Source organism: Archocentrus centrarchus, chromosome 7, assembly GCF_007364275.1.
Source record: "Archocentrus centrarchus isolate MPI-CPG fArcCen1 chromosome 7, fArcCen1, whole genome shotgun sequence".
NCBI lineage: Eukaryota > Metazoa > Chordata > Actinopteri > Cichliformes > Cichlidae > Archocentrus > Archocentrus centrarchus.
The window spans coordinates 30,232,147-30,245,415 of NC_044352.1; the positions used below are offsets into that span (position 1 = coordinate 30,232,147).

General features: G+C 41.6%; 1 protein-coding gene across 1 annotated transcript in view; it reads left to right on the forward strand.

Moving 5' to 3' along the window:
* The window catches only part of LOC115782672 (plexin-A1-like), a 263,180-nt gene that overhangs the window by 127,511 nt on the left and 122,400 nt on the right, over positions 1-13,269 (forward strand). The window contains exon 8 of the mRNA XM_030732999.1: positions 6,813-6,927. Coding sequence (XP_030588859.1) covers positions 6,813-6,927 — 115 coding nt within the window. The remainder of the gene's footprint in view (positions 1-6,812; positions 6,928-13,269) is intronic.

Below are 13,269 nucleotides of genomic sequence, written 5' to 3' on the forward strand. Positions count from 1 at the left end.
TGCCTAATTGTCCTGCCTTGTTAAATAAAGGTTAAATGAAAATAAATAAAATGTCATTTGCTAAATGACTCTTGGCTGCTCCCCTGAAGTCAGTGCTTGGAGTTTAGCTCACACTTCTCTCTTTCTCTCACTTGATTCTCTTCCACCTGGCACAGACTCACATCTCGATCTGCACTTTGTGTCAATACACCTGAAATGAAAAAGCATCTGTGGTATACTTAAAATGTATTTATTGTTTGTCTTGCCAAGCATAGACTGTTGGCAGTATGATTTCCTCTCCTAATGTTTACACCCTTTTTATATCCTAAAATAAGAATAAGGGGCATCCTGAAAGAATTGTAATTTTTTTTTTTGCATGTTTCCATAACAAATAAAAAAGGCTTTATATGGCTTAGTCTGTGCCTCCTTGGTGCAAAAACCACAGCTCAAAAATACCAGTTATGACAGTAGCTTTTAATTCCTGAACCACCAGCATTATAAGCAAGTTGTAATAAAGAGTGTACTTGTCCCACTACCGTCCTATTCTAACTCCCTGCACCCTACAGCCCTCTTTTCCTTTCCTGCCATCCTAGATTCCTCTTGTCTGCCTGTTGACGTCTCCTCTCCCATTCCTCACTTTACCCATGTCTCTGTCGCCTGGCCCCAACCCTTCTTTGCCCCCTCCACACCTCCCATTTCTTGCCTCTCTCTCGTTCATCAAGCACATTTATTGCTTGCGCTCTGCTCTTGGCCCTGCATATATCTGCATAGTAATAGGCCGTTAATTAGCTCTAGCTGGGGTGCCTGTGTGGAGATGGTCATAATGGAGTGGGCTTGGAGAGAGCGCTCACCTGGGCCACTTCTCAGGGCCTCCAGGCCTACTTCAATGGCTTTGATTCTTTTTTTTTTTTTTTTTTTTGTGAATGTGTCTGTGTAGTTTTCCGTTTGTTAAAGAGCACGCAGGATGTGTCAAAGTAACTGCAAAAAGAGCACCAGAGTGCCTATTTATGCATATTTGTATGCATGCAGGACATGTTTACTAATGTGTGTGTGGGTGTGTGTTTATGCTGCGTACCCCTGATTAACTAGCCCGCCTAGTCGTGCTCTCTTTGCTGCATAAACAGGCATGCTGTTGTTTAAGCCTTTGATGTTGGCTTTGCAGGCCCCCTCAGGACTCTGCTGGACTGTAAAAAACTACAGTGCTGTTATTGCCACTGCAGCTGTAACATAAACCCACATATACGACACTCCCCGTCCCCTCTTCACCTTTCACCTCAAAATCTTTCACCCCCGCCTGTAGGGAGCTGGGTAAAGAAGTTGTGGCGCACAGCGGACGATAATGGAGTTATCCTTGTGGGTGTGATGGGCGGATGAATAGCATAGCACAGGCGCACAACAGCAAAAACACAGAGGTACCGTATCAGCACAGATGCACAAGCGGAGCAGCCTGCAGGCAAGCACCCAGACAGGCTCGTGCGCAACTTCTCGCAACCGTCCACAGCACACTCAAAGTTGGAATTCAGCACCAGCTTCACAAGCAAGTGCAAATATTCGTGCAGACACACAAACAGGTGCACAGACAGTCAGAGGGAGCACACACAGACAGAAGGCACAGACTTGGCACAGGCAAATTACGCTGTGAGCTATTTACATATACAATATTATAAATTTGCATTAAAAAAGAGGTTTGGAATAGTTTAATTGAGTGTGCGGGAGGAGAATAATGTATCTTTAAAGAGAGAAATAGAAACAAACAGGTGGGAGAGCACTGGAGGGGAGAGTGGCACACGGAAGAAAATTCACAATATCTGAGAGCTGGAGAGGGGGAAAAGACCCCCCAAAAATAGAAGTCTTGAAGAGAAAAAGAGAGATAAAGAAGAGTGTTGCCAAACGAAATAGAAATTGTGCCCATTGTGTCAGGAATAATGCGTCCCACACAGCTAAAAGGTTAGCACCGCAGCCTCAGGCCACCACGACCATTACAATATGAAAGGGCTGAAATCTATGCAGTGAAAAGAAGCACTCCAGGGAGGGGACCGGCCCACACTCCAGGCCCCTAGAAAGGGCTCTCGTTTTGAGGCCCACCATTCCCTGTCACCTAGGTCTTTATCCACTGGTAACTTTCTGACTCAGCTTGCAGAAAATAATTCAGAGTCAAACTTTTCTGTGATTACATCATTAGTTATTGATATTAAGACAATAGTCGTTGGTCCAATTTTTAAGTGAATGTGACCTGGTGTAATTAAACTGAGGGTTGAGACTCACAGACTTACTGCTTTTGGACATTGCCATGACAAGATGCAATAATATCGTATAATGAGTCTGACTCCCCTGTTGAGAATCTAAACTTCTCATTTGGCTGCTGTGCTGTATAACTTAATGATGTATGCCTCATTTTATTGCTGCTCACTTTGGAGCTTTATTGGATAAAACACAAAGAGGCCTATTTATAGATCACATAGCACAGGCAGCGTTCCCTGGGTTCCAGGCACTATACACATGAAGCCCTGGCAGATATCTGCGAGATGCTGTATATTATCAAACCAATCACAGGTTCTAAATCAAAATCATGGCATGCTTATTTGCTGCTTCAAGCGCTAATTACGCCATTAAAGCTTTAAGCTTTGTGCCTCAAATGGGTCACTGGCCGTTTTCATTTGGGTCGCCACATGCTGACGTGTTTTGGTGAGCTGCAGATAAAAGACCAGCCTACTAATTACGATAGAATTGCAGCTTTATCTGTGACTTTATCCTCATTGACCAGAATTAAATGAGGATATGATCGTTCACTCCTTTCATATATGCTTGTGCGGGGCCAATGCACGCATATCAACAGCTTTGTTTCATCGATCCACCTTCGCTAGAACAAAAGCTCGGAGAAGATGAAAAGGCATTTGACCCAGTGCTGTTGCTAGGCCTTGTTAAATAGCAGGGGATTTTATTGACCACATTGCAGCAGCGCACCCCCCAACTCAGTTGTCCAGGCATTGACAGCTCTACAGCAGGACAAGTCTCCACTGCCCAGGTGACCCAGAGGGATGCCTCGATGTCAACGTGGGTGACGACTTGTGTGTATAAGTTTGTCTCAGCCCGTGGAGTGTTTGTTGTTGTAGTCATGAGCGCTCATACCCATGCCTGTGAACGTGCATGCACACTTCCCTGCAACAGGAAATCAATAAACCCTGGAGTTAATAGTGAAGAGGAACTGGCTCACCAGCTCTGTTAACAAACATCAGACTGTTAGCATAACCTCGGTCCACCCTTCTCTCCATGGAAATCCACTGGCATTGATTAAAAACCTCACGCCGCAGTTCAGTCTAGTCTCACTAGCTTATCTCTGGCTATATGAAGCCTCTGCCATCGCTTTGGTACTCCGGTGCAGGCGATTTAGGAGTTAACCTTCGAAAATCTGAAAAACCAAGGACACAGGCACGAAGACAGAAAGAGGATTAGGCTGAGATCCAATTTAAAGTCAGTGTTTCTGGCAGCACGGTGGCATTGTCAGCTGAGCAATTGTCCTTCAGTTTGGAGGACCTGGTTTTAAACCCCGTGTGGTGGTTCATTACTTTAGTGTTCTTGAACTAGACTTATCAGAGATCACTTGTCAGTCAAACTGGGATGGTGGTATTGTGATTTATTTTTCCCTTGACTTTACTACTGAAGTTTTTTATTTCTCTTGAGGCTTTTTAACAACCTAATGAAAGCTTTTTTTTCCTCTTTCCTGTCCACTTCTTTTATGCGCCTTCAAATTTGCCTTTGATAGTGCCATAAAAGACTATCTCTTCTCAAGTTCCCAATAAAAATATATATACATAGTTGTGTTTTACTTTTTCTTTCATTTTTGTTTGTTTGTTTTGTTTGTTTTGTCTCTTTTGGCCATTTCCAGAGGAGAACATCTTGGTCTATGTGCCACAAAACCATAGCGGCAAACTAAAGGCTTAAAAACCATCAAGAAAGTCACTTCACAATGAAGTAGAAGGTGGCAGTAATAACCAGATGCTGGTTAAATTAAAAAAAAAGACCCCGCAGGTTCCCAGTCAGTTCCTCTGGTGGATGTGGGTGTTACAGGAGGCCTGATTGAGTACAGTGACAGCATCTGGGAGAGAGGACTGACAGAACATGTAATTAGAGCTTGCTTTTCTCAAGCCAGTTAAGTGACATTTAGTTCAGAAGTGGTGTAAAGACTGCAGAGCTATGACTTGTTTTAATTGAAAGAAAATGTTTTGGTTTTTTTTTTTTAGATTTACTGAACATATCTACTTCTGTCAGCCTGTATTTTCTTTTAACAGTAAGCTTGAATTTAAGTGTTCTCTCAGCTACATGACAAAGTTTATGAAGTGAACACTTTCTGTTTGCTCCTGTGGGTGTCAGATGATTGACAGGAAACAGAGTGTAATTTAATACACCACTGATGTGAAATCACTGGAGGAAAGTGATCAAGCAGACACTTTGAGTGAGAAAGTTTTGTTCTACTATCAGCTGTTGAACAATTTTGAAACTTCTCATATTAATAATGTAGAAAAAAATGGAACTAGCCATAGCATTTTTTTTTCCTTCCACTGCTTCTTTGTGGTGGCCATGATAGCCTTGTTTTTCTCTGGTAATCCATGTTTGAATGTGCGTATATTTATTTTTCTTCCTCAAGTTCTAGAAAAACGGGCTTATCTTGGTCTGCCAGCTTAGTTCACTTTAAGCCTCCAAGCATGGAGAATACGAAGGGAGGAGTGGCTCACTGAGGATTCCTTCCTGCTCTCTCCTGGCTGTTTTCAGCATTCACCCCGGCCTGGCTGACAGCTGGAATAAAGTCTTAATGAACGAGGCTGCAGTTATGCCTGTTGTTCCAACATAACTCTTCAACATTCGACCATAAACGTAATGTCGTGCGACTATGCTGATGCAGTCGCAGCGAAGGTCTTCTGTTGATGTATGTTTCAGTTCTTCCAGTATTTCCTTTGGCACCTCTTCACCCTGAATACATACTGACTGAGGTCTGTAAAGAATGCAGGGCATAGTAGTTGTACTTTCTTCAGTGTATTTTATACTTAAAATTGCCAATACAGAAATTATTGATGGCTTATTTGGAAATAGTTTGGAAAATAGTATTTTTGGATAAACAAGGTGATTCCCAAAGAGGGATTGACCACAAAGTTGGCATATCTTGACATGGTCTGCAGTGTGTCTAATCAAACACACTGACAGTGCAGTAAAAACATACCTGGATAGAAAAACACACAGTGGAACACTAACAGTCGTGGATAGACCTCCCCAGAGCCCAGACCTCAGCATTAGTGAACTAATGTGGGATCATCTCGATCGGAAAAAGGCAGCTTAAATCCAAAGAAGTGCTTTGAATGTCCTTGAAGAAGCCTGGAGAGTTATCCCTAAAGACTGCTTAAAGAAATGGCATGAAAGCAGCCCGAGAGAGTTCAGGCTGTGCTCAAGAATACCAAATATTGATTTTCAGGCTTGTTAGAATTGTGCAGTTGTGTTTTTGTCGAATGTGCTGTATTTCCATGTGTGTTTGCACATTTCAGTGAATCATTGGACCTATTACTATTTTATTAATAGCAAAGTACAAAGAAATGAAGGGTAACTCAAGACCTTTGCACAGTAAATATGATTGGCATTGCCCACAACCATTAACAAAATGGATATATGATTGACACAATGATTTCCTTGTATATGTTTCTTGTGCTATACAAGACATTTAGCGGCATAAGAAAAATAAAGTGCATTATTTTATAATTTTTGTGTGGAGGAACTCTTGGGTTAATTTTCTTTTCAAACTTGGCCTCAGTGGAGAGTTTTTTCCCTCAATCCATAATACCAAAAATTTAACCCCCCCCCCAAAAAAAAGTCTTTAGAAATTAATTTCCCTCCCCAAAAGAAGAACACATTTTTTAAAATTTAAATTTTATTTTTATTAACATTACTTTAGTGCTACATAACTTGCTGTATGTTTTGCTAGTTACAAAATGTATGCACCGTGCATGCTGTCATCACATTAAGCCTTCAGTTTTCAGGGAAATTAAGTGTTTGCTTTAGTACCTTGGTATGTTTACGGCAAATGAAGTAATACGAGACTTCAGCGAAGTCAGCTCTGTTTCTTTGCCATTAGTCTCCCACTCTCTCGCTGAGGGAATACTGTGAATGCAGTGTGGAACTAGCATCTGTCTGTCAGTTCAGATTTTTACTTCTCCTCGTGCATCTGTAGCATAAAAGTATAATTAGTCTTGCGTACAATTATCCTTAAATGTAGATTGGTGACATGGTGTTGTTAGCCAACACTGATACTGATTTGCACTAGTTTTTTTGCTGGTTTTCCTCACTTCACATCTCTGTTACCCGCCACTGGCTTTGGTTGCCCCCAATTCCTGCCTATTTCTAGTTCTTTGGGCATCATGGGAAACTCACAATTGCAAGATTGAGGTCTGTCACATGCCTGCAAAAAATCATTTTGAGCTAATCAACATCAGATTAGCAGATGGAATAATATTGAGCCTATTCACGAGCTGGACCAAAGTGGTACATCATGCCTCGTTACAGTATATCACAGGCCAGCAACCTATAAATGAAATTAATTTAAGCTTTTTCAAATGCCATGAAAGCTTTCTTCTGTTTTTGTTCTTTATACTGTATTTACATTTTTTTTTACATGCTTGATCTTAGTTTCTTGTCAGTCATAGCCACTGTGGCAGGAGCAAAGCAAGAGCAGGAACAGGAAACTCACACTTCATTAAAGAGAGTTCAAAGAAGTAGACACAAGAGGACACAAATGAAATAAAATAAATGTAAACCTCAGCCTCTTTCTCTCCTCTTCTCACTTGCTGCAGATGCCTGTCCTGCGTCAATGGAAACTTCCCCTGCCACTGGTGCAAATATCGCCACATGTGCACACAGGATGCCAGTGACTGCTCCTTCCAGGAGGGACGAGTCAACACCTCAGAGGTACAGCTTTCAGCGTGTGTAAACACACACAAAACATACAAAGGCACACACATGAGCACATGTCGTTATACATCCTCTGAAAAAGAAAGATTCATAAGATAGCCTATCAAAGCAACACATGGATAGATTAATGAGTATTAATGCCTTTACACACACACACACACACACACACACACACACACACACACACACACACACACACACACACACACACACACAAGGAAGTATGGTGGCATAGTAATGCCAAGGGTGCAGCTGGGACCTGTATGCCATCTGAGTGTGTGTATACGAGTATATGAATGAGTGCTGCTGTGAGTGGCCCAGCAGCAGCTGTTGTACTCTAAGCAGCACTGGATTTATTCACTTATAAACAAGTCAGGGTGAATGAGTATGCAAATGGCAGCGCACGCTAACGTCCCAAATGTTATATTTGCATGAAAACCCTCATCTATCCATGAGCTGACTCGCTCTTACGGTCCCTCTATCTCTGTCAAGCTCTTTAATTCGAACCAGCTCGCTTGGAAATGCAGAAATTCACACTGACAAACACCAAAATAACCTTTAGTGCCTTCAGAAAGTTGCACTTAACACCCAAAACACCTTCACTCTAACTTTGTCTCTGTTTCAGGCAAAGGGTATTGATGCGCATCCATTTTTCCTGCCATCCTTCTCCTTTTCTTCCTTTTTTGTAACCCCCCTCCCCCCCCCTCCTTTTTCTTTGCTGGTTTCTTTACTCAGAGTATCATTGTGTGCTGGAAGCAAGCACACTCAGCCATTTATTCGAATCTCTCACTTCTCTCCTGTTCTCTCACTCCATCTTCTCAGAAAGCCTGAGTTGTTGAAAGGATATAATTTAAAAACATTCAGCTGGGTGTACTCAGCGTGGATGGGCATGATGTAAGCGTGTATAGGTGTGACATCGTGTCTGCATATATATATATATATATATATATATATATATATATATATATATATATGGAGAGAGAGAGAGAGAGAGAGAGAGAGAGTCTGCATACACAGGTATACACACATATGTATCTTGAAGGGAATTTCCTGTTTTTTTGTACGTCTCTGTGTGTGGAGGTGCTCATACGTATATCCCAGCATGTGTTGGTGTCTCATTAACTTAAGACAGTGAGGTATGCATGGTTTAGAATTTTAAGAGCATGAATGGGCAGTTTGAGTCATTTGGCGTGAGTGGATATGAAGAATGGGTCATGGGTGGGGGTGACGCTTGCCTCCATACACCCCGTCATCACAAGTTACGCCCTCCTGTAAACACCAGGCTGACATCCAACCTTATCTTGTTCGGAGAGCTGCACCAATTCATCTCTTTTTATTTTTTGTTCTCTTCATATTTTTTTTCTTTTGATATACTCTTTTTTTTTTTTTCAGTGCAGGCATCACCATGGTTACCAAGCGCCTTTGAATGTCAGGAGGGGTTTGTTGAATTTTGATAGACACAAAAACACACATGCACGCACGTTTGTGCCATCGCCGCATCCTTACATGGATTTTTGTTGTCATTAACAGCACACAGAGTATGGTGACAGCTTTGTTTTTGTGTGATGGATGCACTGTAAGGAAGCCTTCCTGTTAAAGTACTGGCAACTCAATTTGCCAGCTTTTAACTGTTATTTTATGAGATGCCTGCCGTATTCTACAAGAGCAGCTTCTTACTGTAGAAGTTTAGGACAGCATAATGCTGTCAGCTGTTTGACTTCCTTTATGCTTTTATATTATTTTAATGTTTAAATTGTATTCTTCATAAATCATTTTTTTATTGTAAAATTTAACAGCATGCTGACACATTTTATATCGCCGTATCGTTGCATTTTCACTGCACCTTTCATGTCATGCTGCATTCGACCTTTTAACGATGAAGATGAAGATGACATCTCTGACCTCCGTCCACTCCGCTTGTGCAACTGTTGGGACCATATGAGCTGAAACTGCGATCATGTTGCTTGGAAGACAGAGACCAGGTCTGCAACCACTCGCAGTCTGTTGCTGTCTTCAGAGTGACTTTGGTGCATCAAGAGAATAATAAAACAGCAATAAGATGGAGAGTCTGCTATCAGTCTGAGACTGAATGGCAGCAGGTTGGCAGTTACATGTAATCTGTAATAATGGGTGAAACTCTGAAATCTGTCGCAAATCACATTACATCACATTACCTACTTACATTCAAAGTCCAGGCAGCGTTTCATAGATCTGAACAGATAGTGACATAGTTGCTGCAGGATGGCAACTGAACTGCAAAATGACAGGCGATCTGCAACCTTGCTTTTATATAGGAATATAACCAGAATACAACCAGTTAGCAACCAGCTGAGTCCAGTTCCCTGTTGTAGATAATCGCTTTGCTCTCAGACTGACTCAGATTGATTGCAGCATGTTGGCAATTTATCTGTTAATAAATTAGCAGTTATTTCCAAATGCATACATTTCATCAGTCTGACTGAGAGTGATTGAGTCACACATGATTGTTTGGGGACAGGTCGCCTCCCACCAGGCAACCTCTGCCTGTGCGGTCATCGTGCAATAAAAACAGGTTGCCCAGAGGTTGTGGGTGTCGCACACTCATCCTCTACTACTTGTAGTTGGTTATCAAATGTGAAAAAAATTCAACATCAGTTTTGGGCAAGCAGCGATTTTTACTAGTCGCAAGGAGTTTGAGGTCCATGCTGAACAGGTTTCCAGTCACATCCATGACAATCAAAGCCACACATATGTTCGAGTGCCATGACTAGAGAGAAAAAAAAAATAGTGAATTAGACCGTAAAAATGTTTACAGTATTCAGCTGTTTGAAAAGAAGGATATATTACTATATAAATTCCTATAGATTAAAGCAGTTTTTTTTTTTTACAGTGTTTCCTAATGTTTCCTCTCTCGTTGAATAGGTAACATTTCGAAGTAATTCACAGGCTCATTCGGACCAACAGCGCCTTTTTTTTTTTTAGTCGTCAAGCATTTATCTCTTCTAGCCACGATTTTGTTCCAATTTGCCAGTTCGTAGCCCCTGCTGAAAGCAATATTGCCCATCACCGCTGCCTAGAAAAGTTTCCCCCTGTGTCATTAACAGTCAGTTGCCAGAGTGATTGAATTCACACTACACTGGTTATCTTCCCAAAGGCATTTGTCATATTTCTTGAGGCTGACTTGACTTCACATCTGATAAAAGTCATAGCATGTGTTATGTGAAGCTGCGGCATAGGTGAATCACACCCCCCCCCACAAAAAAACGCATTCACAACAGATAACAACTAATGTATAATTTCTGCCTTTTAAAGTAAGTATAATTCTCTGCTGTCACTTCCTGGATTTGTAAATATATATAAATCAGCTGTGTTGTGACAGCAGATAAACAGAGAGGCACATTAGGGGCAACCAGGCAGAAAATTGCCAGAGTCGGAGAAACACTTGAGAAGGCCATCAACAGAAATGCATATAAACACAAACAATGAGAGAAACAAACACCAGTACAAACAAACACAGAGACAAACAAATTTTCTCTGCTCCGATGAATCCCAGCATTGGGCTGGTCGAGCTGACTGGGTCGACGCTGGGCCCGGGGGTTTGGTTGAAATGACTTCATTTAGATTCAAGAAAATAGGAAAAATAAGACAATAATAAAAATGAGCAGGGGAAAAAGTAATAGAAAAACAGGTTTGTTTGCATTTATTTTCCTGTCTACAGGCTTGCCTTCTTAGTCATTTATTGATTGCAGTTCGCCCGCTTGTTAATTAAGCCATTCATTCATTTTGCATGTGGTTGCTTTTCACTCAGGATACTTCATGTCCCACAAATGAATTAATGCAGTACATGATTGACAGCAGAGACAGAAAATAGCTGCCAAATAACATCCCCTGATGGGAGCTTTGACAGGAAGAGACTTATCTTTCCCTTGTGTGTGTTAAATGCTCCATGCAACAACAGTTTCATCCTTAGTCATGACCTGAGGTGCTGGTTATTGATGATACCTTTTTATTGCCTTAGTGTTGTTGGATTCATCAGAAATGTGTGCAGCACACACACACACACCATTGCGGTAACAAATTAGTAAACAGATAATGAAAATGGCACCAAAGCCAGTAAAGGCTTTGTTGTTATGTCTGATCGGGTTACATTTGAATTTGTAGCCATGTACAGCCTTATCATCTAGGTTGGAAGGGTTTTTATATTATATTGTACAATATAATCCATAAAACACTTTGCAGGGGATCTTTATGCTGGTCTTCCTTGATCTTTATTTACATGCAGTGTTTTTTTCTCCTCTCCCTGTTTGATTATTCATGTTTGGTCATAAGTCAAAGCTCTTCTTCAATGATCTTATCCCCACCTATGGTAATAAACTCTGAGTAATGGGAGAGGATTGTGAATGCAGGCAGGTGGAAAGGCTTACTCTCTGTGATAGGGTGAGAAGTTTGGAAATTCCAGAAGAGCTCAGAGTAGACCCTCTGCTCCTCCACACTGAAAAGAAACAGTTTAAGTAGTTCAGGCACTTGCTAAAGATGCTCCTGGGTTACCTCCCTCTAGAGCTCCGCCAGGCACAGCCAGCTGGGCAGAAGATTCTGTCTCCCAGCTGACCTGGGAGTAGCTTGGGATCCCCCAGGAGGAGCCAGAGGAAGTTTGAGCCTCTCGGACATTTCTGCTACTGTAAATGTGAAATAGAGAATGGATGTTTTTAAGGAAAGTGTAGCATGTAGTATATATTAATTTAAGCCTGATGCATTCATTAGGACACTACCTGAGTGATGTCACTCTGAGACAGTTTAGTTTCTTTCTTCTTTCTTTCTTTCTTTCTTTCTTTCTTTCTTTCTTTCTTTCTTTCTTTCTTTCTTTCTTTCTTTCTTTCTTTCTTTCTTTCTTTCTTTATCGCCTGTGTCTTCTCTGTCTTCTCCTCTTTCTGACCTCCTTTAGCGTAGCGAAACACAGTAGGTCCATGGTGCTTTGCCGTCTCCCTGGGGAGTTTGCCAGTGGGTTTTTTAGCCTCATTGATAATCATTAGGAGGGTGTTTTATGTCCCAGATGTAGAAAATGTGTATAGATATGTGGATCAGCAGTAGCCTTCATGCTGGTAATGAGAGGATGCATCACCATGATGAGTGAGTTGGTCAGATGGCCGTATGTTTCTGTCAAGTTTCTGCATTGCTGCAGGAAACACAGCAATAAGGATGCATGTATGCAGGTGCATATCATGCATATAGAAATAAGCCAACCATTCTATGCATGTATTCCCATAGCATTACTGCTTGAAAAATGCATCTCACCAGCCATCTCCATACTAGTACTACTCTTTGATCTCTAAGCTCTTTTCTCTTGTTCACCCGCTCCCTCAGTCCCTCAACAAGTCAATTAGCAGGATGCAGACACCCTCTCTTTTGGTCTCACAGCTAAGGGTGTCACAGTTACAGCTGTCTTTCCATTGTTTCTGCTTGCTCAAACTCAGGCTGGTGCACAGCTCTGAGCTGCCCAGCTCGGAGGTTCTGAAGCTGGCACAGAGTAAGCTTCCCTACTCCCTCTGGGTCTCTCTGGCTGAGTTGAGCTGCTTGCCACTGATAGACTCAACTCTTTGTGTGTGTGTGTGTGTGTGTGTGTGTGTGTGTGTGTGTGTGTGTGTGCGTGCGTGCACACGTACACATGTGTTAATTATTCAAAGTGTATTAAAGCTTAAAGATGCATCTCCAGATGCCTCTCTGATCGGTGGCATGTTTAATGGAGAGAGACAGATGAGATGAGAAGCGAAAGGTGGAGCATCCACAATAAAACATAAGTGGGGGAGTGTGGCTGTGACCTAGTTGTTAGAAAGGAAGATGCTTTCTAAACCAACCAAGGGCCACATTTATGAAAATATCTGCACACTTGACACAAAACAGAGAGGGATGCAAACATAAATTACTCAAACTATGAATATACTTTCCTTAGTGCTGGATTATATATGAAAAATATTAGCTTGTTCACAACAGGTAGTAGTTATTTCATATAAATTAAATAAAATACTTCTGGTGTCACGTGCACTTATGGACATCCTTATGTTTTAACATGGTATTCCTTATGGAAAAAGTGTGGTTGGCACAGAAGTCCAATAACAGGACACCATTCATGTTCGGATCAGGTAAGCTGTTCCTCCCAGTCACTGCAGGCCTCACTGTCATTGCCCATGTGAGTCTTAAAGTCTACCAGTAGGATGACAGATTCACCAGATTGAGTACCCTTTAGCACCCCACCCAGTAACTCCAAGAAAAGTATACTTGAGGGTCATGACACGACCCGTGTGTTATGTCTCATTAGTATCTACTTAATAATTCTATCGTTTATCTATCCGCCCTATTTTAATC